This window comes from Protopterus annectens, chromosome 4.part0 (assembly GCF_019279795.1).
Source record: "Protopterus annectens isolate FY-2018-M chromosome 4.part0, PAN1.0, whole genome shotgun sequence".
Classification (NCBI taxonomy): domain Eukaryota; kingdom Metazoa; phylum Chordata; order Ceratodontiformes; family Protopteridae; genus Protopterus; species Protopterus annectens.
This window is the reverse complement of record NC_056733.1, coordinates 1,216,986,549-1,217,014,071: the sequence shown is the minus strand read 5'-3', so window position 1 is coordinate 1,217,014,071 and position 27,523 is coordinate 1,216,986,549. Positions and strand designations below refer to the sequence as shown.

The 27,523-nt window shown below is 38.7% G+C and overlaps 1 protein-coding gene across 1 annotated transcript in view; it reads right to left on the bottom strand.

The window, feature by feature from the left end:
* LOC122799825 (serine/threonine-protein phosphatase 2A 55 kDa regulatory subunit B beta isoform) overlaps positions 1-27,523 on the bottom strand; it is a 699,704-nt gene that overhangs the window by 67,049 nt on the left and 605,132 nt on the right. The window contains exon 6 of the mRNA XM_044069144.1: positions 16,037-16,201. Coding sequence (XP_043925079.1) covers positions 16,037-16,201 — 165 coding nt within the window. The remainder of the gene's footprint in view (positions 1-16,036; positions 16,202-27,523) is intronic.

Sequence of the window (27,523 nt, the reverse complement as noted above, 5' to 3'; positions counted from 1 at the left end):
ACTCCTCCCTTATGGAGAGGGATGACTGTAGCAGTCTGCCATTTGGTAGGGACAAAGCCTGAGGTGAGGCTGTGAGTGAACAGAGCACACAGATGTGGTGCCAGTTCACTCTATAATTCATGTAGAACACAGCCAGAGATATTGTCGAGTCCCATGGAAGCTGTATTCTTGGCCTTAGACAATTCAGCTTTAACCTGTGCTGCAGTAATGCAGGGTGCCTGGCATTCTTTCGGTACTGAGAGTGGTCCTTTGGGGGGAAAGAAGGGTAAAGCTGGCACTGAATCTGTTGGCCAGTATGTTGGCAATATCTGTTGGCTCAGTATAGGAGGTACCATTGTGCAGTAACTCAGAGCAAATCTGGGCATTGCCATGGAGATTCTTGATATAACTAAAGAAGGCTTTGTGGTTGTTTTTAGTGTCTGCCACAATTCTGCCTTCATAGCTGGCTTTGGAGGTTTTGATGAGGGAACTCAACTTTTTGTTGAGGCTAATCAGGGAATTTTTCCAGTCTTGTGACTTCACCTTTTTCTGCAACAGTTTCTTCCTTCTGTTGTAGAGTTTATTAATGGCAGGGGACCACTAGACTGGCTTCCTTTTTTTGGAGGAGAGTGTCTTGGTTCTGTTGGGTATGGCTAGTTCCATGCATTTATGTATGTGTTCATACAGTGCATTCGTGTATGATTTGGCAGTCATGCATCCATTTTCCATTGATATGGGTGCCGTGAAGTTAGCCACCTCTGTTTTTAGGATTCCAAAGTCAGCTTTGGAGAAGTTTTTCTTGGTGGATACCTTTGTGAGGGATGTAGGTGAGATGTGGATTTCCATGATGATTAGTTTGTGGTTGGATCTAACCAGGGAGGAATTAACTATTGGTGTAGAGCAACGGTTGCCCATGTTAGTAATAACTAGGTCAAGGATGTTGCTTCCTCTAGTGGGGATAAAAATGAGCTGGTCCAGGGCATTTGAATTGATGAATTCAGGAAGCGTTGAGCCAGTACATTGGTGCTTGAGTAGTTTTCAAAGTTGATGGAGGGGTAGTTGAAGTCTTCTAATATGAGAGTATTGCGTTGGACCTTGATAGATTCCAAGGTGCTTAGGAATGTGGAGTGAGAGTCTAGGGACATGGTTGGGGACATATAGCAAGCTATGATCTGGACTGCAGTATTACCCAGTGTTAGTTGTACCTGAAGTATCTCAGATGCATTATCAGAAACCAGAACGAAAAAGACTAATACCACCAAAGGGTGAGCAAGCCTGGAACATGGTGTCACAAGAACTCCACCAGGATAATCAAAAACCTTTTATTGAGCGCTTTCATCAGTCTGTAACCAAAGACTTCATCAGAATACAACAAAACTCAATACACTCTTCTTAAGTATACTAAAACCTGTGAGAACACATGACATAGTAAGCCAATGAAACTTCTCATAACATTAATTATGAACAGTCTTTCTCTATCTAACACATCATATTTGAATTCATGGACAAATTTTAAAGTAAAACAGCAAAAAACACTGTTACCTAAAAAATGACAGAAATGTTATAATAATAAAATTGCAACAAACAGAAGCCATAATATACAACTCAGACATATAAAAACTAATAAAAACTATATAACATAAGAACACAGCCTTAATAGGCTGCTTATACTGATGTTGTCATTAAGACCTGGGGGGCACAGGCGTTCAACTTAATTTGCCAACATAATTCCCTGAATTCTAAATAGTCTTCCCAGGGACCCCCTCTAGGATCGATTTTGACCCCTTCAACAACAGCAAATAAAAAAACACGTGTTGAATATTTTTCTATATGCTTATACAAGGCATTGTTTTTGTTACCATTTTTTATGTCCCTATAATGCTTATAAATACTGTCCTTTAACTTTATTTTAGTTTTCCTAATATAGAACATATTACAGTACTGACACAGGACAGCATAAACAACCCCTTTGGAGTTGCAAGAAAATTTGCCATTAGGTTTTATGGTTGTGTGGTTCAACTTAATCTGGTGACAATTCATGACCAAATAACACTGAGAACAACAGCCACATTTTTTAGTTCCAATAGTAGTGCTGCTACTTTCAAAAACATTTACCCTCTCAAGTAACTGCTTGATGCTTGAACTTTTCCTAAACACTATTTATGGCATATCTGCCACCTAGTCTAAAATACCAGGATGAGTCCAGAATAGCTGCCAGTTTTTCTTTAAAATAGTAGTAATACTTCGATGGTCAGTGGAAAACTTGGTAACAAAGGGACATAAATATTTGGAGGGATCAGCAGTATTAGTAGTCATGAGAGTTCCTGTAACATTACCCACCATGTTAACCCCCAAAATAGGTAGACTGTTTTGATTATTTCTTCTATACACAATTTCTTTCTGTACTGTGGAGATCAAACTTGTGGGGTACCCTCTGGCCAAAAATAAATATTTCTCACTGCAAAAGAAAATCCTGGTCAGTACTGACCATTCGGGCAATTCTCACGAATTGTCCCTTTACTATACCTTGCTTTAGAAATTCAGGATGGTTACTCTCAAAATGTAATAAACTATTACAATAAGTAGGGTTCCCATACAGGTTGCTTACAAAGTATTTCCTGTCACAATCTTTCCTGATGTCTACGTCTAAGTAGTTGATGCCATCTTTTTTGTGTATACAAGTGAAATTTAAAAAATCAGTGGTGTTGTTTAAATAATCAATAAAGGTAGTAATGTCTTCCCCTGTATCATTCCACAAGAAAAACAAATCATCAATGTAACATAAATAAACTGTCCATTTGTTGGCAAACTCTGAACTAAGCAAGTAGCAAGTATTTCCTTTCCCACATAAGCATAATGATGTTTTCAAACACTGGGGCACAAAATGGCCCCCATGGCAATGCCTGTCTTCTGTAGGGAATACTGCCCTTCAAGTAGACAAAATTGTTTTACAATAATAACTACATAAGGGTTACTAATGTTGCCACTTCACTATTAGTGAACATTTTACTGTCAAACAAAAACTCCAAACTACTCCAGGCCGGTGGTGTGTGAAATAACATTGTACAAATTAGTAACATCCACTGTCAAAAAACTCACATTGTCATGAAATACTACACCATTCAGTTTATCCAGAAAATGCCAGGAGTCTATGCAGATATGCTTTTCTCCTTTTAGTATATTTTTGAGAGCAAAATCAATGTATTTTCCCAAAGTGTGGGTTTTTGAGACAGCTGCACTCACAACTGGTCTCATAGGAGGGTTGTAATAACTCTTATGTATCTTCGGAATTCCGAAGATACTAGGGACTTTTGCATGTTTGTTAACAAGAAATTCCAGTTGACCCGGGTCGAATTGCCCTTGGTCACAAAGATCTTGTAAAACCACATCTATCCTATAATAGGACAAGTTAACAAAATGCTGTGAAACCTCTTCATAGGTGGTTTCATCAAACAGTAATAAATTCATTCTTTCTACATAGTCTTGCTTACACGTAACAACTAACCCCCCTTATCGGGTTTCATGACTCTAACTGTCCTGTCCTTACAAATGTCTGAAAGCAGTTTCCTTTCAGTTTCAGTTAAATTGTCACAATTATTTTCACTTTGGTGACTCAACAGAGCTCTGAAGTCAAATTCACAAATTTTCTCAGACAATGTAAGACATAATTGTACAGGGGGGATTGCATATGCTTTTCCTACGTAAACTAGAACACTGTTCAGAAACATTAACATTGTTGAAAAGTAATTTAAAATTAAATTCAAATATGATGTGTTAGACAAAGTCTGTTCATAATTAATGTTATGAGAAGTTTCATTGGCTTACTATGTCATGTGTTCTCACAGGTTTTAGTATACTTAACAAGAGTGTATTAAGTTTTGTTGTATTCTGATGAAGTCTTTGGTTACAACCTAACGAAAGCGCTCAATAAAAGGTTTTTGATTATCCTGGTGGAGTTCTTGTGACACTGTGTTCCAGGCTTGCTCACCCTTTGGTGATCTCAGATGCATTATGTTGGGCTACTAGTCTGGAGGCGTGCATATTTTTATGAATATGGAGACACCATTGCCTTTGGAGCTTTGGTTCATATTTTGAGGCCGAAAGGTGTGGAATGAGTTATAGCCTGGTAGTGCAGGGGTGCTTTCTGCTGCTTTAAACCAGGTCCCCATTACAGCACAAATGTCGTTGTTCACTATTTTGAGGAGTGCTTTGAGCGAGTGCATCTTGAGATTTAAACTTCTAGCATTGAGCAGAATGACCCTCAGATTGCATTTATTTATAGCTGTTACTGTGGTAATTTGGTCTTTGGAACTCCATCTACAAAAGCACTATAGGGGTGGCAAGAGCCTTAGCCATTACCCAGAAACCCAGGGGTGACAGATGCAGGCCATCTCCGGCAAAGCATCGAGGTCTGTCAATCATGTCATCCCAAGCAGACATATACTGGATCCCCTTAGAATGACACCAGAAACTTAGCCAATTGTTGAAGTCAATCATTTTTGTTTGTACTGTGGTATCACTCTGGGTGATGGTAGGATACTGCTCAGGGCTAGTGTCATACCTGCCTGGGCCACATAATCTGAGAGCTCCACTATGTTTCTTTTCATGTAGCTCAGGGAGGTGTGTCTCAGGTCAATCACACCCACATGGACAATGACAATGCCATACTTGTACTTGTTGTGGAGTGACCTGAGTGCATGTGTTATGTGTCACATTCTGGCACCTGATAGAAAGCTGACTGTTACCTTCTCCTTATTCATCCTAGTGAGTGGGACGTCTATGTGCCTCACTATTGAGTCACCTATGATTAGTGTATTGGGCAAGGTGTTTAGCCTTAGGGGCTTAGGTTGAGGAGAACACTGTGGAGGTGAGCTATGTGTCTTATGGTTTATGCTGTGTTGTGTTGGTCGAGTGCATTTTTGTCTTGGAGGTCTCTGCTGTTTGGGTAAATTTATATTGAGTACCTCCGCAAAGGTGGGTGTCTGGTTTGTGTTTTTATGTGAGAGCTGTGATAGTGGGTGTTCTAGAGGGCTGTGTGTTCCATGTGGTGTGGTGCAGGTGTTGATCTTCTCCTCTTGACCAGCTAGTCCGGTCTTGGCTGGAGAGTGCATAGCTTCCAATTTGGTGATATAAGTGCATCTCTCACAAGTCTGAGTGTTGGGCGTTAAGAGGAGAGGGTTGCCTGTGTGTGTACGTGAGGCAGTTGCTACATTGCCTCAGGATGCCCAAGTGCACCAGGTTAATAGGAGAAAGCACAGGGAACTGACCTTTAATCATGCCAGGAGGGGTGATCATAACTACTATGTACTGCAGCTATTTCCGTGAAGAACGACTAGTGCTGATGGCTCTTCGGTGTGCTATAATAATTGCCACAAAAACCTGTTGAAGTGCAAAGCGATTAGGGAATGTGAAGTGCAAGAGAGAAGGAACTAGCAAGATCTAAGGGAAAAACTGAAGAGCAGACTTTCTGGCACCAGTAATAGTTTACCTCAGATCGGTGCCGCTGAGCAAAGCGTAAACAAGTGCAAACCTATGCAAAAGCGGGCTTTTAAACTAGAAAGTTGGAAGGGATGGAAGAACTGCCCAAACATTCAATACACTACAATTTCTGGGCCAGAAATCACTCCTGTTGTGGTACATAGGCTACCTAATACTTACCACGCCCACTGATAAGCTAGAAGGCTTCCCTCCAACACAGAAAGCCGTAGGGGTACAGAAGCTTACAAACAGTCCTGGATACAGGAAATCAGTATCAGGACTAGACTAGTTACAGGAAAGCCGGGAAACAAGCACAAATGTGTGCTTTTAAACCAGAAAGTTGAATGGGATGGACCTCCCCCAAAGGCCACTAAACTACAAATTCTGGGCCAGAAACCACTCCACTTGTGGTAGATAGGCTACCTAGTGCTTACCACTCCCACTGATAAGCTAGAAGGCTTCCCTCCAACAGTGAAAGGCTTGGGGGGGGGGGCTCAGAAGCTTACAGTCATGGATACAGCAAATCTGAATCTAGACTAGACTAGTTACAGGAAAGGTGGGAAACAAGCTTAGAACTTTTTTTTTTCTTTTTTATATAAAGTGAAAAGGGAGAAAGGAGGAACAGAATATAATTCAAGGTTAAAAACTAAGTGGGTTGGGCTTCTCAAATGTTCTCTCTGTATTAGGTAGAATGAGCTAGTGACACTAGAATGGGAGGAGTGTCCCAGATCAAATTTACAGTAGGGGTGAGCAACTGCAAAGCCACCAAGTATAAGAACAAGACACCAACAGGAAGAGAGGGTGGGGAACTACTCACAAACAGAAAATTCAACTCTCAGTATGAAAAAGCAGTTTATAGTTAAGTAATTCAGTAAAAATGCAATTACAGTAATGAAACACGGCGATACTGTACTTGAGGGCCTCACCAGATGCGCAGTAGCAAACCCCGCCCTAAACCCGCCCCTGTGCTATTTCGTAATCGGGCACTAATGAATATGCATTCCCTCAATAGCGACACTAGCATATGTTTCTAGTATGTAGAATCTAGTGTTCATATCCATAACGTTCAATAAACCAATATAGTTTATATAGCTATGTTGTTTGTTACTTTATACTGTGCAATGTTAGTTTGTTTGTGTCTTTTGGCTTATCCCGGTTAGGGGTCGCCACAGCAGAACTCCGGTCCGCTAATGATTGGCAGTAGATTTTTACGTACTGGTTTGCCGGGCCTAACGCACAACCTTCAACGAAAGAATGCCCATTCACGCATGTCGCCACACAGAAGACGCTCTAACCGAAAATCGAACGGGCAACGTCTAACTGCAAGGTGACAACACTACCACAGCACCACCACCGCAGCCTATACTGTGCAATATTAGTGATAGTTCTAATTCTTAAAGACTATCTTACAGTGCTGACTTTATTGTTTCTCCAAATAAAATATCGCCATAAATTTCTACGTTTAAGAGCAATATTTAAAAAATTGCCCTTATTTTGGATGGCCTTTGTCCCACTTTTATTTATGGCTTTATCCAGATTTCTTGCTCTAAAGGGTTGAGCTGTATATGTGTGTCATTATTTATTGACTTCAACCCTCAATGGTTTGCAGAAAACTACCAATTTTATGAGGAAAAGACCAAAAATAGGCAGAAATCTGGACAGTTGAGAAGTACGAGTCCACTACGAAAACACATGGGAAGGTGCAGTGACTATGACAATCCAGCACAAAAGGGGTTGCTATCCATGTTCCGAGAAAGTGTTACAACTTTTGAAGTAATTTCTTTTTCTGTCAGTGTTTTTTATACGTTGTAGCAAACATCACAAAAGTATTAAGTGCGACTTTGTTCTCACTTTTATAAAACTAGGAACAAGCGTGAAGGGGCAGACTTATTTCTAGGAACATGAACGATGATTATCATTTGTATTTAGTTTGTGTGTGTGTAACGGTCGTGGATTTAATGCACATATGATTATTAACCTTAATCTGTAAGAGGAGAAACTAGGACTGTCAGCTGATTAGGATGCCATGTCAATCATGGCTTATTACATATGCAGACCTGGTCATCAATCATTCGTGGCACGCCCACTTCTGCACAAAATGCAAGGTGAGGCCTTCAAGTACAATATCTCCTGAAACACTAACTAGCAATGAAAAAAAAATACAGTTAAACAGTATAAAACAGTACACAAATGCAATGAAATAGTAAAAAAAAGCTTTATAACAGTGCAAAATGTAGTAGATTGTCTGTATAACACAATTATAAGCATTAAGAAGTGCAATTCAATGAAATAAATGTAAGAAATAACTTATTCTGCACTTGGAATTGTGGATGGATGGCTGGCTAGATGTAAATAATTTATTCTATTTTTTTATACTGTACTACTTCATGAACAATATGTATGTATATAACGGTAAACTGATTTATTCACTTAAACATTATGTCACCATATTTTGTGAGCATCTTAGTGTTGTTATGTTTGGATATTATGAAAGGAATAAAAACAAATACTGAACAGCAGAGAATCTTGTAAAGAACTAATTTATTCATATTTTTTCACTCCTATGACAGCTGTCACATTTAGGCTTCAAACTTGACGAGACTGGGTCTGCAGGCCTCTGCTTGCCACAATCAAGCCTAAGGTGGTGGTGATGGGTGTCATATAGCAGGGTTTTTTACTGTCACATATAATGGTCTCACAAGCTTTTTTTCAGTTTTTTCCCCAGGTCATGCATTTTCCTTCATTTAGATGTTTTCCTTCTGTGAGCTTTGCTACTAATGTGCAGGATGACACTATTTTGAAAGCTTTTTTTAGCTTATGGTTAACATCAGCAAGCTTAGGATGTGGTCTGCTCTGGTATGCCTGCATCTGTGTTTTTGTATACATACATCTGTATTTATTGCTGCTGTGTAATGTTTTATATCATTTAGATGTTCAGTGCAGATGTACTAATATTTAAACATAACCATATCATTTAGATGTTCAGTGCAGATGTACTAATATTTAAACATAACCATTTTCTTGATTTTCCTCAACATCTGTCTCCCTTCTTTGCCCCTTCCTTCATCCAAGATTTTATCTTCCCTCAAGTGCATCAGTTCACAATGTATTTATGTCCCTTCCCTTCTGTCATTATAAGAAAGTATATATTTCATAGCCCAGTAGCTGTGTATTCTGCAGGCACTCAAACACAGTGGCAAATGTTTGTTTATGTCCTAAGTTTAATAAGAAACTCAAGGCTCTAAACTAGGGACCATCTCACCTTTCACTTTGTACATTATTAGGGTTAAAACATGAACCACTGAAAATCATACATAACGGGACTCGGAGGTTTGTAAAGGATTACTGTGCTAATGTCACTGTCAACAGCTGCTTGTATCAAGGACATATTACCCAAGAATCCTACATCATTACCATCCAAAGATGCTATTTTAAATAGGCTATGGATTTTAGTAAACTGGTCAGCTTTCTTTGCTTAATAGGTCAATAATTAATAGAAATTAAATGATGTACTGCTTCTGCTCCTCTGACTCGGGGTAAAATATCTATGCAGATGTTCTTTAGGAACCAGGGGACAGTTCTCAGGCCAGATTAACTAGAATGTGTTAAGGGCAGCATAATTCACTGCTGTGAATTTCATATGACAATAGTGACATTGATTCAATGTGTTTCACTTTACTTTCCATTTGAATGCATGTCATAACATCTTTTCTTGTGGTTCATTTCATTTTTTAGTGACATCTGTTACCAGTTTGAAAGTCAGGCCCCCAGCCCTGCTGTATCATAATCCCAGTACCACATGCTGTGTGGAAGCATTTGCTCTGTTTAATTATTCTTTATCCTTAGTGCCCTACATTGTACACTGAGTTACTGGTTTAGAAGAATGCCGGCAGCACCAGCAAAAAGTGATACCCCTGCAGATCAGAACACGCATCACTCACAGATCAGATTCTGTCTCCTTAAATTGCCAGCAGGAAATCTTCTGACCTTCAGGCTAAATACATGATGTTTTCATAACTGTAATATAATGCCATGACATGCCCTTGATATAAGTAACTGAGGTTGTCTTCTTTCTACATAACCAATGTCAGAGTATATTTTAATTGCTTGGCCGCATTCCATTGCAAAAGTGGCAACAGCTAAAATTGTACTAATAAAATTAAGTGTTCTTGCAGCTTTGGAAACAGATTTTCACTTTAAAAGTGCACTACTTGTTAAAATGTGCCATATTTTCTGCATCAGTCATATACACAGCAATCAAATTCAGGCTATAAGCAACAGAACCTGTAAAACACAGAATGACTACAAAATTGCTATAACTTTCTACATGTTTTTATGTTCATATCTATAGTCAAATAAATACTAACTTTTATTAGAGAATTTTGTTTTCTAATTGCAGTAATTTTATCACCCTACTAAAATCAGTCTCAAGTCTTTATTTTTAGAATGGGTACTACCATTGTATAATACACTTAGTGAGGGTTTGTTTTTCTGTTGTTAATAAGTTTCTTTAATGGTTACAGTTACATTATTTCATATATCTAATCAAGAACTTACCACTCCTTTAACAAAATTGTAAACATACTGTTTGTATTACAGTAGCATAAGATGTCTTCCTTTTCAGCTAAGTACTGATGTGTGATCAGAAATGGTATGATAAAAGTGAAATTCGTTGCTAAACAGCAGATTGCATTCCTTTTGAGACATCTCTTTTGTTTTGATATAGTTGGTACCATGACAACCAGCTTCTCTGCAACACTGACATCATCACCTAATAATATTTGATCAGTCAGTGCAGTCTGGCAAAGAGAAGCATGTCAAGCAAAGGTCAGTGGCCAGACAGGCATAATATGGAGCCACACTGGGAATTAATTAGTCTGATTCTTGGAAAATACTGTATTGCTATACTTTTTAAATGCCAGAACAAAGAGGTCTGCACTGTACAAACTGAAACCGCTTAATGAGAAATGCTATTGTATACAATGTTTGTTCACATGGAATTTCTACATAACATACCTCTCAACCCTTTAAAGCAGAAAATCTGGACAAAGCCTAAAATGATGGGGAGACAAATAGGGACAGATTTTAAATATTGCTCTTACAAACTTAAAAAGTTAATAGAATAATAGGTTTTGCATTGGCATGAATTTTCCAAAGGATGTGGAGTCTTCAACTCAAATATTTGCCATTATTTAATGACACCAATCCTCAGCTATTTGCCAGAAATTTACAGATTTTAAGAGGAACACACCAAAACTATGAGGCAAAAATCTGGACATTCTACGAAAATCTGTACAGATGAAAGGTATATGCTCTCTTTAGATCAAGCTGACTTCAAAAAGGAAAACTAAAAAGACCAAGGTCTGTCTTTGGCTTGTTTTTTTAGTCACTAATGGATCTGCTTAAAGGACACAAGATAAAACTGCTTTTGGACTTCAAGACTGACTTTTTTTGAGACAGATAGCACTTTCATTCTGAGCATGTTATAAATAATTAAAACACAAATACTTTGCTAGAACTTTATTCATTTAATTAATGTATTTACATGTTTACTAAAAGAGTTTTTTTAATTATTAATGCAATAATATTTTAACACATTGAACAATATTTTAGCTTTTATAAAGTAATTCATTCTGATTTCTGTTAGTTTATTTATAATTATAAATTGTAGTTTGTTTTATTAAAAAATGGTAAAGTAGTGGTTTATTCTGAACCATTATGAATGTTTTCATGCATTGCTGTTTTGGTTGACTTAACTGTATTCAGATTAGATGCTTTACTGCTTTGTTTTGATTGATTATACATGTTCTGCAGTTTTCACCCAGATACGTCAATTGTCACTTACCAAAACTCTGGACATTCTACAAAATTCTGGAGATTTGAGAGGTATGCTGCTCCAAAAAAAAAAAAGTAAAAAGAGGTATGCTGCTCCATCCTGTGATGAATGGGCATACTGTCCAGAATTAGTTCTCTGCCTTAGGCCTGCTGGGCTCTGGGATATGCTGCATCTCCCTTGTGTCCCTGAGTGGGATAAAGCAGCTGTCATAAAGTGAATGAAAGTCTATACGTTAGAAATCCTCTTTAGTGCAATAACATACAGAATGCAATCATGCATTCAGGTGATATGCAGCTTCAGTGCAGTTACCAGTACCTTAGAAAGGAATGACTACATTATACAATGCCAGTTTTTACTGTTAAGCAGATAACAGCTAGTGATACCTGTTAATTATGCTGTTTAAGATGATTCTGTTTTAATGCTTAATACCAATTTTACTGGCTTCAGTGCTTGAATAGTTTTTGATTTACATACCTCTCAACTGTACATATTTTTGCAGGCTGTCCAGATTTTTGACTCATATTTTTAGTCTGTTCCTCATAAAACTGTGTTTTTTTTGACAAATCACTGGGATGATCTAAGGATTAAAGTCACTAAAGAATGACATGCATTTGAGTTTCAGACTTCATATCCTCCACAAAATGCATGCTAACACAAATCCTATTATTCTAGCAACTTTCTATTTTAAAAGAGCAATATTTAAAATGCGTCTCTATTTTTTGGGCATTTGTCCCCCCCATTATGTCAGGCTTTGTCCAGAATTGGAGGTTGAGAGATATGATTTAGATTGAAAACAGAAAGCATGGCTGTGTGAAAGATGACTTATGAGGGTAACACCTTCACATTCTGTGTCAAATGTCTTTCTTTCTGGTACCAGATTTAAGTTACCTGATCAGGTATGGCAATCTTGGTGTACTTTTTGACTTAAATTTCATATTTAAGTATCAGATCTTCCCTAGGTCATCTTTCTCCTATTTCACTAAGCTTACTGATTTGAGATTTGTCCCAACGACTGATTTGCTCACTTCGATCCATATTTACTTGCACTTATGGATGGATTATCACTATGCACTCCATAAAAGAATACACCTTTTTCATTCATCTTATACAACATATAGTTGCCTAGCTACTGTCTAGAAATTCTTATATCTAATATATTTTGCTAATAGTCAAATGTAGGGGTGGTGATTTGTTGGGAAGATAAAATTCAAATATGAATTGCTAACAGATGATGTTTTACATACTCACTATCATCTCTGTATTGAATGTATTTTTTTTTTACTGAAGCTAGTTGATGCTCCTTTTGGTCCAAAAGAGAAGAACTTGTAGGTATTTCCAAAGTTAAATCGAACATTTGAGTGTACAGCTCCTTGTGGCATAAACCATGTAAAATTATCTTCCTTACTGGTAAATAAACTGACAAAGAAGGGCTTTAAACCATCACCGGGCAGTGAAAAATACTGACATACATTGGAGGTAGATTGCCAGAATAAAAGAAGTGTGGTCAGCTGGTCAGCAAAAAGAGACAAAAAACTGTGAGCCAAGGTACGTAATATGACTTGACTGTATTTCACATTTTTAGGCAATGGTTTGTGTGTGTGTGTGTGTGTGTGTGTGTGTGTATGTACATCACTTACCAGGCTACAAAACAGGATCATTGCAGTCATCTATAAACGAAAACACAATAACACATGCAGTATATGACAATACAATTAATGTTATTCATTGGTTTCAACAGAAGAAACTAAATACCTAAAAATAAATTCATGTCCATAACAAAGGCAAAATTTAACAATTATGATTTAAATTGTTTAAATTTTTGATGCAGGATCATGCTTAATATAGAAAAAAATAACAAAATGTCCATAGGTTCATAGGTGTGTGCTAGGCTAATGCAGCCTTTACAAGCCTAGCCCATAGGATTACTCTGGCATCATGCCACCTGACCTTAGTTCCCAGTCTCTCTGTCAAGTAGAGCCATTGGAGTGATCCCCGGGTGAATTTTCTATTTCCCATCCACTCATCTAGATTTCTCTTGAAGAGGGCCAGTGAGGTGCTCTGTTTGGCATGTATGGAAAGTCTATTCCATAGCATGGGCAGTCTCTGGGTTATGAACCTGTCCCTCCAGCATGTTCTGTTGACTGTGGTAATGAGGTGGAGGTCTCTGGAGTGTGTGGTGTGGAGGGATTGGGATTTCTTTAGCTGTAGCATTTCTAACAGAGCTGGGTCAGACATGGCTTTGTAAGTCAAGCAGACATTGCCTCTAAGTAGGCGATAGGAGAATAGTTGGAGTTTTATGAGTCTGTCCATATAGGACAAGTGTTTGAGGCCTAAGATCCTCTTTGTAAGGTACTTTTGCGGCCACTCCAGTTGTTGCAGATGTCTAGTGAGGTACATGCCAAATGGGGCATTGTACTTGATGATTGGCCAAATGAGGGAAGAGTAGAGGGAGACAATGACCTCTTTCTTCCTGGATGCAAAACCCTTAGTAATGAGATGTGCCACATAGAAGGACTTTCTGACCACAGTGGCAATGTGGTGGTCAAAAGAGAGGTTGCTGTCACCCTGTGTTTCCAGATCTCTTATAACACCTTCTGTGTTCAGTGGACTGCCATTGATGTGTTAATCCATGGGAAATGGGCTTTTCCCAAAGGGAATGACAACACATTTTTTGGCATTGAGCTTAAGGCCATGGTCCTGACACCAGTTGTTGGTCTCAGTGAGGCGTTTCTGTAGGATGTCAACATCACTTGGGGAGTTAATAATGACTCCCAACTTGCAATTGTCTACAAACTTTGTCAACCAGAGTCCCTTCATGTTGGCCTGGACTTCAGAGAAGTAGATACCACACAGTAGAGGACACAGGACCGATCCCTGTGGGACTCCACTTGTGACTGGTCGGCAGTCTGACTTGGAATCAGCTACTTTCACTTTTCTACATGGACTGAAGGATGACTCTACACCCAAAATGACTATTTTGTAGTCGTGGCACATTGTGAAAAATGGCTAAATTATATTTGGGTCAAGTACTGAAAACTGATAGATAAAGGTGACGTTTACCAGATAAAATGCTGGTATATAGTTTCCCCAAAACATCAGCATAGTAGTTTAATAATAAAACAAGTGTCTTAAGTAAAGTGAAAGCAGTCAGCAAATCGCCACCTATATAAATCAGATTTGTGGGTCATATTTGGATATCTAAAGAAATAATTGCTTCAGATTAATTACATGAACCGAAGTCATTGCTGCATAATAAGGTGCAGATGAAAAAGATGGATTTTATTAGATGACTTTTACCCAGTTAAAATGATGTAACCCGATTCTGTTTTTTTTTCAGTATTTTCTCTGCAAAATGAAATGTAATAGTTTAAGATGTTGCATTATAAAGGTAGACCATAAAATTATCCACTGCAATGACAAAGAAAAACATTCTTCCTGATCTAAAAATACATATTGGCTTGAATATATAAACTGGGAGATCTGAGGAAGGATTGCATTGTATATCTTGGGAGAATGTGTAATAAATTGTCAGTTTTACAATGTTGCATTCACAAAATTAAGCACAGGTCTATAACTTCTCGTCATTTTCATATGTTTCATAAATGTTAATATCTCAGGATACCAAATCGTGAAGCAGTAGAACAGTACTGTATATCTATGGCACAATCAGCTAAAATATGTTTTGTCTATATTAGCAGATGACTAAATGAAGTTTTAACCATTTAAATATGAATGGACTCAAATTTAATTGTGCCTCATCATAATGAGATGTATTGTCCAGCAGAATGACGAGCCACCTGTAATGCAACAAAATGCAGTTACAAGTTTATATATTGCAACAACATACATGAGCATGCAAGTCAAGTGCCCTTCTATTTCATTCTGCTTGGTGGGGGTAAATCGTCATATGCAGGCATTTAGAAAATTTATAAATGACTATTGCAGAAATACATGCAAGAAAACCTATATAAACTTGTATAATGTGGAGCTGTTTTAGTACATGGACACACACAAAAATTAAAAAAAGGGAAATCACCTAACAAAACAAAAACAAGATGTATTAATATATCATGTCTAAGAATATGTTGTACTGTAGTTATTAAAACCAACTGTGTAGCTCTGGTCACTTGGCTTTATTCTCATGACATATCCATGCCATCTGTGATTAATACAGTGTAACCCTCAGCCAGAAGTATGATTTTATTATAGTGTATTATTTCAAACCATTGTATGTGTAGCCACTTTAGCAATATGGCATTGCTTGTGTTCCTACATCCAAAATGTGCCCCATTACAGCATACATAATCATTAGTACAAACGCTTGCCCTGCTGAAAACAGATGCCTTCTCTGCAGTATTTCATTGGTTAAATCTGTCTTATTTTGATAGCTCACACTTGTGCAGGCTTCCAAGTAATGTGTAATAAAACCTTCATATTGTATGTATGGTGAGCATACAGTACTAGGAGTGCGACCATGTATCGCAGTTGTTGCTAACACATAATTATTGGCATGTCAATACTAAATAGTTGTTAGCCACAAAGCAAACAGGAGCAATATGCTGTAAAATAACGAAACGCAAGGAGTAACAACATTAAGATTATTTTTATGCTTGGATAGCTTCATGTTGTGGTTTCCTCTGTGATATGCTTGTGATAAAACATCACTTTTAAAAGATTAACAGATGGTGTTCTGTACTGTGAGCACATGCAAATGGAAAGAGGGACAGTACAGGAGGTACTTACATTTGTAATGCTTGTCACACAGCGCCGATGCTCTCATGTCACACAACCGGATTGTCCCTTTACTGCTGCTGTACACAAACGTATGGCACTGGTAAGGGTGGAACTCCGCAGCTGTGATTACCTCTGTTAACTCCTCCATATTTGCAGGCTTTATATCTACAATGTCTGACAGAACTGGTAAAGGAATTCAACAGGAAATAATGCAATGACAGGCAGACTGACAGAAATACCGGACACAATTAATGAAACCCCTACATTTTGGATAAAATATGTATTTGGTTACTGGCCCAATGGAATTCCTACTTTCCAGTATTTAACAACATTGCAGTTTTCAAGAACATGCCTAATATGTATACGTAATGATATTCATAATATAACATTAAATCAGGTGGTCACTGGCACAGGTAATGCTGCTTAGTTTTAATTTCACTCCTGCCCATTGTGCATTAAACAAAAAGTTAAATTCACTTGAGTAGAACAAACTAATTTTTAAAAAGGAACTTCATGGCAAAATTATTTTATTTAGAGAATAACCTAAAACATTGCTATATACATTTTCCAAAAAAGTGTTATACCTGAAGCTACAAGCACAGTGCTTCTAGCTTCTTCTGATTTTTTGAGTTAGGCATCTAATAGTTTTAGCTAATTGGCTGAAATGACTGTGTTAAATAATAAAACAGTGCAAGACCAACTACTTTTACCTCCTAATACATTTCTAACCTGGTCCCCTTCAATAAACACATCACATCGAATGACATTTGACAACCTTTATTAAAACTTCCATTACATAGCTTTGATTACCAACATTTATTAATTGCAACTGGACATAGTATAGTTGATTCTAAACACAGCATAACCATCATTGTAATGTTAATCAGGACAGTGTACCCACTCATCCTGCCCCAGTAAGCAGCATCCATAGCTTTGCTCGCTTACCTACTTATAAACATCCTTGTAATGTTAATCAGGACAGCGTACCTGCTCATCCTGCACCAGTAAGCAGCATCCATACCTTTGCTCACTTACTTTACTTATGAAGCAGCATCCAAGACTCACTTCACATCCCATTTATTGAATTACCCATCCTTTACTTATGAAGCAGTGCCCCATCTCACTTCATAAACCATTCATTGAATTACCTTCCAACCAAATAAGCAGCATCCTTACCTCCGCTTGCTTACCTATTCAGCAAACTTCCTCCAGTTGCTCATTTCCTTTCCCCAAATCCTCAAAATGAACCTCCAGGCACCAGAGGGGGAACAGAAGAGGACAAGCCTGTCCCTCTTCTCTGCCAACCAGCCTGACCTGGCTGTTCCCCCTCCCACCTACCAAAATTTTCTAACCAACTACCCCCCCATAAAAGAGGGGGTTAAGCCAAACATCATTCAGTGTACGTATTTGTAAACCAAATCCAATCCCTGTCATCAACCCCAAAACCCTAACATACCAGTACTGAAACATACCAGTACTGAAACGTACCTTGATGAAGTTAAATAAAATAGCATTACCTGTGAACCCTTGTACCACACCAGAACATCCACTCCAACCGAATACATTCCTTTTCATTCCGCTTCTGTCAAGCAACTGACCACTGCTCCCACTGTTAACTGCACTCTATGACCGCATTGCACCACTCTGGTAACCAGGACATGTTCTGTGACCGATATATCCAAAAGCAGAAACAACCACCCTGCTGATTCCATCACCTTCCACGCTATTTCCTTCAGGCCCAAGTACTGCTACCTGCAAAAGAAAGAACAATATAAATTTTCTGCATACACCAATCAAACTTTCTTAATGACATTAAGCAATGTCAAAGCACGCCCCACCCCTAAACTGCCCCTGCTAAATTGCTCTAGCTCCCCCACCTCAGCCTAACACTACTTTACTCACCCTACCACCTATCCCACATGATTACTGAAACCCCTGTTAACAACGGCTATTTATGACACAGATGCCATGTACATTAGAAGACAACCAATATTAATGTCCTGTCTTGACATGTCAAGCTAAACCATTAAGGTATGTACAACTGCAACTTATGTGAACTGTAATAGTCCCCAATCCACCCAACTAAACTGAATGACCTGACATATGCACCTAGCCGCAAGACTCCCAGCCACGGAAAGACCACCACCTTTTCCATCTCACCTGGACTCCAAGCGCACTAGCCTAGTCATCAAAATATATGTAATCACTAACTGTCACCCCTTGCCCATAGTTTATTGCTATAATTATAGCCATCACTGGCCCAATTGGTATATTCCCATGGTAATATGCCTACTTGATCCAATACTCTGAAGACCCCATACCCCAATGCCAAGCCATTACCCACCCCTGTAACAACTGGTCCCCTTTACTCTGCCATCGATTGATTCACTAACTGCTGCCACTCTGCACCTCTGCCACCTGCAACCTCATTGCAATCTGCAAAATAAAGAAAACAAATTCTACTTGACACACAAAATGTGACCATCTCAGTCACTGCCAAGACCTACCTCCAAGCCCCTAACTAATTGTAGTTACCTCCTCATAACCAATGGAACTTCCTTACCATACTCCCACACCTGTCGAATAGCAAACTACCATCAAAATTGCCTTCCAGCAATCACCACTGAAGCTAGGCCTGCAACCTCAGCACCTCCCTCAATATTAATAAACAATGTAGAGCCCCGTGATCATCCCTAGCCAACTGCCCTGAGTGCCATCCCCTTAAATTCCTAGATACAACACCATAGTTACCTGCACCAATGGAACCCTAACCACAACAGTCTAATTAAACTAACTGACATGCACTGTCAGTGACACACCATGGAGAATAACTTTAATCAGCAGCTTGGCCCCAACTTCAATTAGGCACCTTCGTATCTGGCAACTCCCCCACCGTAAACGTTGTCATACATGTACCAAGAATCCCAAAACCCTGCCTAACATATACCTGCTGACTTCTGCTCATCAACGAATTATCTGATTGCACCTATGTTCTCAAAATCCCCTCCTACACGAAATGCTCCACACGACCTTATCCACCCATAAAGTTATACCCGTACTGCACTCCTACTAGCCCAAATCAGGATCAAATGTTATCTGTGCTACTCACTCCAAAACCTTACCTGATATACAACTTGAATAAAACTTGTTGCAATGGTTTATCTCTGAAAATATCAAAACCACTCCCCCTTCATATCGACACCTCCTTAGCCCTCTACCAAAACTGGATGGCTGAAAGCCACCCCAGAGATCCCACCCAAGTCCTTACTGAAAACAATTGGCACAACATGTGTAAACAACCTTTAACAACTTCCTGCAGGACAGTGACTGTTTACATTACACTCCCCTAATCAAGCCCATTTGTGCACCATTCTATCAATGGCAACAGCCACTGGTACCTGCACCATCACACCCACTTCCTTCAGATCACCAGCTGATGCCCACTGTGCTCTTCTCCACCTGTAAACTCCTGTACCCACTTATGTTGCTTCTCTTGCACTCCTCATTTGTGACCTTTTGCACATCCCTCCAGCGACCGGGGCATTCCCTGCAACCCCCTGTTTCCCCGTCTGCAACCTCACTACGTAGCACTGCGGCACCTGAAACACCCATCACAGCATCGATATCTGAAAGAGAAAAGAAATGTGAATCCTCAGTCTAGAAAAAAACATCAGTAAAGGGGAAACCCAGGCCAAAAATTGGGACACTTAGATATTGATCTGCAACTTTCAAAAATTAATAGAACCGTTTTGCATTAGCATGAATTTCTAAAGGGTATGAAGTCTGAAACTCAAATGGCTATCATTATTCTGTGACTTCAACCCTCAATAATTTGTCAATGATTTGCCATGAAGAGCAATGGACCCAAATAAGAGCAAAACTGGGCATTCTATAAAAATCTGTACAGTTGAGAGATATGACCAACCCAATCTGACCCACTCAGGTTCTCATCCTCTGTGAAACAAAATGTCTGAAACAGCAATGAATCACTGCCCAATGACTTCCAACAGATTATCCCAGTCACCCATATAATCAACCGTCCTAAGTGTTGAACCCATGACCCTGAGCACTACCATCAGAGGAATGTACCACTACACCAGCTGAGCTGCATTTTAAAACAGATGTAGCCTGTCATAGGTATATTTTCAAAACAAATTATTTCTGGACAACATCGGTTATATAAGTAATTGTTCCTACCTACGAGAAAGTTAAATAATGCTACACCATCTTTTAAATAAACCAAAGAAGTCATTTCTGAAGACTGCAACACATAAATGCTTCCACACTTCCAAAATTATACTCCTCCATAACCTAGTTCATTTCCTCTACTCTTCTGTTCTATTACATGTCATATGTATAACAGTGCACATACCTATCATATAGTATTGGTTTCCTGCTCTTCATACTTTGTATCTCTAAAGAAGATAATTATTCCATCAGTGTCCTACCCCAGTTTACAACTTCAAATAAATGCATTAATCAGTTGCTCTAATGTCAAAAAATGTAGCATAGCATACAATGAAAACCTCATGCTTGAGCAAAACTAAAAGGTATATATTTCTGTTTGGTGTAAATAATGCACCGAGGCAATTAAAGATGTATTTAACACAAATGATGCTAAACAAAACATCAGTTGCCATGGGTAATGTGCTGTCCAGACATTATATCTATTATCCCCCCCCTTTTTTTTTTTAATTTACTTTTAACTGAAAGTAGGAAAAACAGCTTCCAGATGTCAAAGGACATGATGGTCACAATCCTCCAACCATCACTACCGCCACACATGCGTAGTAACACTCACCAACTTGATCAGAACCCACGAAATGTCAAAGGACATGATGGTCACAATCCTCCAACCATCACTACCTCCCCACATGCGTAGTAACAGTCACCGACTTGATCAGAACCCACGAAAGCCATTTGGCGCTTCACTGAGGAAAGCCTCAACTGAGCATGGCCGACTGACCCTGCTGAGGAATACCAACCCCAAGCAAAAACACACAAAAACCACCTCACTAATGAAAGAAGAATCCTGTCTGCAAATACAACAAATAACAGGCTTTAACATTCATTTTTTTTTTCTTTTTTTTTTCCAATTTATTTATTTCACTGTTCCATTTTGTACCACCATCTCTGGAGTAACCAACACTGGCCTTAAGTTTGCATCACTAAAACTGGTCCTGGTCCAATAACTCACTGCAGTGGCATAGTCAAACACAATGCATGGGCTGCTACTACTTAATGGTAATTAAGTTAGTGCTCTTTATCCCACTTCCTCACTGTCCTGAAATAGTCAATTTTGTTGTCCCAAATATGATAGCTGCGAGATAAGGTGATCCCTCTCTGACTGTAAGCTGCCACTAAATGCACAGCGACACCCATCCACAATCAGTCTCAGAGCCCACGAAAACCACTGACTGCCTCAGCTAAGGAAAAGCCTTCCAAAACTAGCATGATAGACTGCCCCTACCAATAAACCAAAACCCAGCTGAAACTGAACAAGTAATAAATCAGCATAAGAGAATGGCAGAGGAATAGTGCTTACCAACAACTGCCCACATCACCAATGCTGGGGCCTGTTATTCAAAAATGACACCTCCAGCAGAATGCAAGTCAGCTTGAACATGTGTTCAATCAGGTCCAAACAATCACCCAAACTTACGCAAACATGGAATAAAGGCAACTCCAGACACAGTGCAAGTCTCCAAGCCTGACGAAAATCGAGCATGATATGCATCCTTTCCCCTTCTTTTTTTTTTTCTTTTTATTACTGCCTCCATTTAAACTCTCAGACTCCTTATGCAAATAGGTGTGACAATAGAAAATGAATAGAGAGGAATAGGATATATTTGAGCCCCATGGACAGTCACACCACAGCCGTCAAATTGAAACTATGAGGCCAAACATCAAGGGACGAAGGACTATTGTTTTTACCACCTCAGTGACTCCACAGAAGTCTCTACCCCAAACAATGGTCACGGCAAACCCCCCCATTAAAGAATCCCAACCAGATTGCAAGAGCTGGAAAATGGAGCTCCTCACTAACAAGATGGCCAAACCCCCACCAATGGTACTGCGACCTAAATTTCGCTTAGTCTCCCTGTACAACCAGAACAAAAAGTAAACCCCAGTTGCTCCCTATCATGTTGGCTACCAAATTACGTTATTATAACAGCCTTCATCAAAGTTTTTTTATTTTTTTTTATTTTACTAATTGTCAATGCTACTCGCGCATGAGCGGTAGCAACCTCTTCCCCCCACAGAACTCGCAACCCGCGAAATGGCCGTAGCGGCTCCCTCCAGCCAACAAAACCTCGCCATCAACAAAGGTAAGGAGCTCAAAAACCAAAAACTTCTTAAAGAAACCTTAGCTCACAAGTCCCGCTAACAGGAGGCACTACCTGCGAAACAGTAAACCACCAATGAATTTCAAACCCCACGGACACCATAACATTGCATGGCTTGTCACCACAACTGCCTCCCCAGAGAACCAGCCATTACAAGACCACGTGAAAGAAGCAATAACTACTGCCATTACTATGTCTATTTTAAACACATTTTATTTATTTTTTGACATTTGATTATTCCAAATCCAAATGCAGATTACAATATAAAGTAATAAATAGAGTAACCATGAACATTGCCCTAAATCTGAATAAAACAACAAACCATACCGACCATCCCCAACTCTTGAGCCCACCCCAAGAGAAATAAATACAGAAATATATACCTACAGACCACCTGCCACCAACCAACATCCAGAGGCCTACCTTTCTCTTAACATATCTACAGGTCATCATGGGCGTACCCTGCCCTTAGCAAGTTCATGCCAAAATGTGATTACTTACCCAGCTACACTTGTCTAAACCTCTTATCTCATATCTCATTTCCTCCCAATCAACCCTTTCACCTCCCCAACCCACTTAACTCCCATTAATATCAGCCTAACCCCTCTTGAAGATGTCCCAGGACAACTTGGTTTGTTGCCAAACCTCATTTATAAGATGCATAAATGTCAGGTGTGCACTACAAATTTTTTTCTTTTTCTATTAGCCAGGGTTGCATAAATTATAGATGTATATAGATAGTTCAGACTGTTTGAAGTACTGCATACCAATAGAGGTTAAATACATGTTAATCCCAAGATTTGCTTTGTCCCATTTTACTTTCTGTCCCTGGGTGCAGCTCCCATATTTCAGGAAGTCTAAGGACTGATGTTTGAGACTCATATTTTGTTAATTCAAACTCAAGGTCTTTGTCATTGACAGAAGGTCAGCTTATTATGTGTCACAGAGAGAATGTCAGCATATCATATACAACAGACAGAAGGTCAGCATATGATGTGTCACAGAAGGTCAATATACTATACGTCACAGACAGAAGGTCAGTATAGGATATTTCACTGACAGAAGGTCTGCATATTATATGTCAGCATATGATGTGTCACAGACAGAAGGTCAGCGTATTATGTGTCACACTCAGAAGGTCAGCATATGAAGTGTCGCAGATGGAATGTCGGGATATGATGTGTCACAAACAGAATGTCAGATTATTATATGTCACAGACAGAAGGTCAGAGAATTATGTGTCACAGGAAGAAGATCATCATGTGATGTGTCACATACAGAAGCTCAATGTGTTATGTGTCATAGACAGAATGTCAACGTATGAAGTGTCACAAACACAAGGTCAGAGAATTATGTGTCACAGATGGAAGGTCAGCATAGGATGTGTCACAGACAGAAGGTCAGGATATGATTTGTCACAGGCGGAAGGTCAGCATATGAGGTATCATAGACACAAGGTCAGAGTATTATGTGTCACAGGCTGAAGGTCAGCATGTGATGTGTCACAGACAGAAGCTCAGTGTATGTGTCATAGACAGAAGGTCAGCATATGAGGTGTCACAGACAGAAGGTCAGAGAATTATGTGTCACAGATAGAAGGTCAGCATATGAGGTGTCACAGACAGAAGGTCAGAATACTATTTGCCAGCATATGAGGCATCATAGACACCAGGTCAGAGTATTATGTGTCACAGGCAGAAGGTCAGCATGTGATGTGTCACAGACAGAAGGTCAGTATATGATTTGTCACAGGCGGAAGGTCATCATATCTTGTATCACAAACACAAGGTCAGAGAATTGTGTGTCACAGATGGAAGGTCAGCATAGGATGTGTCACAGACAGAAGGTCAGCATATTATGCAAAGGTCAGAGTATTAAATGTCATGGATGGAAGGTCAGCAGAGGATGTGTCACAGACAGAAGGTCAGTATATGATTTCTCACAGGCAGAAGGTCAGCATATGAGGTGTCACAGACACAAGGTCAGAGAATTATGTGTCACAGATGGAAGGTCAGCATAGGATGTGTCACAGATGGAAGGTAAGCACAGGATGTGTCACAGACAGAAGGTCAGCATATTATGTGAAGGTCAGAGAATTAAATGTCATGGATGGAAGGTCAGCATAGGATGTGTCACAGACAGGAGGTCAGCATATTATGTGTCACAGATGGAAGGTCAACCTGTTATGTGTCAGCGATGTATCCTTCATTCTTCAGAGTACTAAAGCCTGGATCTAAACTAAACTCACATAAATCCATCAGTATGCTAATGATTCAAACCACAGCTAAACAGACGTATAATGTATTTATACAATCTTCATTGATGAACACATATCCAAAGCATGTTTTTAATAAGATAATTGCCAATACAATTAAATAAAACAGAAGATTGAAAAATGTTAGATTATCTCCTAAAGTGATCTAGAAATGAAACAAATATACCAAAATTAAATCAACAAAGCAAAACTAGTATAATTCTCTCTCTCACACACACACACACACACACACACACACACACACACACACACACACACACACACACACACACACACACACTCATGCACATGGACAATAAACCAATGAAAAAAATAGACAGTTAACAAAGGAATGGTGTTAAAGGCTTTATTTCTAACACCAGGCATTGGCCTTATAACCTATATCTCAGGAATTAAATTATTTAACTTGTGAATACTGATTATTGGATAGAGGTTATGTTACTCTCTACATATGTTACGGAAATTGCTCTATACTATACTAACAAAATTAAATTTGCTACCAATAAATGAAAGGGGACCTCTACTGCTAGCAACCTAACCTACAAACTAATACATCAAGATAAGTTCAACATATTTACTACCTGGTTTTCTGAAAGGACTTCCTTATGCAATAACAGGTGTTAGGCCTCCCTCTCGTTTTCTACCCCACTAAACAAACTCCACAGCACCAACCTCAAAATCTAACTAATGGCTACAAACGTGTAAATCACTGCCTACAAACTTAAGAGCCATCACTTCCTTTTCAAAATTCAGACATCACTTCAAGTAATGCCTCCTTACAGAAGCATTCTGTAGCTATTTATTATTCCAAGTTGTTATGTACATACTTGGAACACCGCTGTTCTCCTATAAATCCGCCAACTTAAATCATAGCTAGAATCTTCTGTAGGCACTTTATCTTCACATTCCACACCAAATACCCTCATCTCTACAACCTGCTAGAAATTTCCTGTAGGCATTTTAAATTTGCATTCTACACCTAATAACCCTTCTCTGTAACCTGCACTTAGCTTCATAACTGACTCTCAGTTGTTGTTACATAATACTTGCTTTAAATTTACATAAACTTCATGCATTATGTCTGGAATTCAACTGTATTCTGGTCTATATACTTGCGAGTTATAAATTGCTTCATTGTATTCTGTCTGTTCCTGGACTGAGCTTGAAAACAATCCTTCTCCACTCTACCCTGGTTTACAAATGGTAAAGAAATAAATTCAGAGTTTTCTTCACATATGAAAAATACTCTTACAATACTCATTGAATTGGCTAAATTGATTTAATTCAGTAGATCTTCTAGTCAATGATGTAATTGATAATAACTTCTAGTCAATGATGTAATTGATAACTTCTAGTCAATGATGTAATTGATAATAACTTCTAGTCAGTGATGTAATTGATAATAACTTCTAGTCAATGATGTAATTGATAATAACTTCTAGTCAATGATGTAATTGATAATAACTTCTAGTCAGTGATGTAATTGATAATAACTTCTAGTCAGTGATGTAATTGATAATAACTTCTAGTCAATGATGTAATTGATAACTTCTAGTCAGTGATGTAATTGATAATAACTTCTAGTCAGTGATGTAATTGATAATACTGTTATTTTTTTTTTTGGTTTTCATGGGTGGTAATCTGTAATGCATGATGCTTTTTTTTCTATCTAAAAACAGAGTAAGAACATCTTTCTTTTCGGTTTTCCACAAGATTAGTTATTAGCTTTTTATACCAAGAGGAACAAAAAAGAGCATCTTTTCCTTCAGGGTCTGTCCTTCATTTTAATGACTACCTTGATAAATGTACATTGAACTCTTTTTAAAGTCTGTAGATCCTTCTTCAATATTAGTCATTCCTTTTAGTGTTTGAATATTGAAATATAGTGTTTCTACTGATTTATGTAAAAGTGCCATCATTTCTTTATTTCTTGAAACCAGATTTGGCTAGGCTTAAAATGGACCACAATTGTAGATAAAGTTAATTTCAGATAATGTGGTGGTGTCCGAGATCTGGATTCATACCTGTTGTATACCTCAATGTTGTTCTCTTTTGTAGGTCATTTATAACACCAATTTGTAACATGTAGATAATATGGAATTACTTAGAATCTACAAAGATTCACATCACCTGAATGAGACTTATTTTAAACAGATACATGGATATAATTAATGGGACTTTCTTTATGTCCTATACTGTTGTACCTGGACCATAAGCTCCTCTCCCATGAAGCACCATGGTGTCTTAGTATTACAGTCTCTCTCTCTCATGGCTGCATGGCTTGGGCACAGTTCTGACCTTCAATCACTGTTTGCATTGACTTCTGCATGGATCTCTGCATGTCTAAGTGTGTACTGTCTGAGTACTCCAGCTTCCTCCTAAAAACATGCAGGCCAATCATCCACACTAAATTGTCTATTTTGTACCTATCTTGCTGTTGTGGTCTAGGTTATGGCTAAAAAATAATCCATGAAGAACCAGTTCACTTACTTGGTTATCAAATAAAATAAAATAGGTTATTAGATAGAGTCCTGGCTTTGGAGAGCTACCCACTTATCCTTGGATAGTTAACCTAGCAGAATTGCTTTGTTGCAGGACACCATTTTATGAGTCCTCTGGTATTACACATGATATTAATTTTGACATTAAAAAGTCCTGGTGTAGTATGACTGACTGACTTTACTGATATACACTGCTTCTTACTGCCAGAGCTAAAAGCACTATGCAGTTGTAATTAATTCTGGCAGTTCATGCATTATTTTGGCACAGACACCAACCTACGATACACTGTCTCATATACACACACACACACACACACACACACACACACACACACACACACACACACACACACACACACGTTCAGATAGTCAT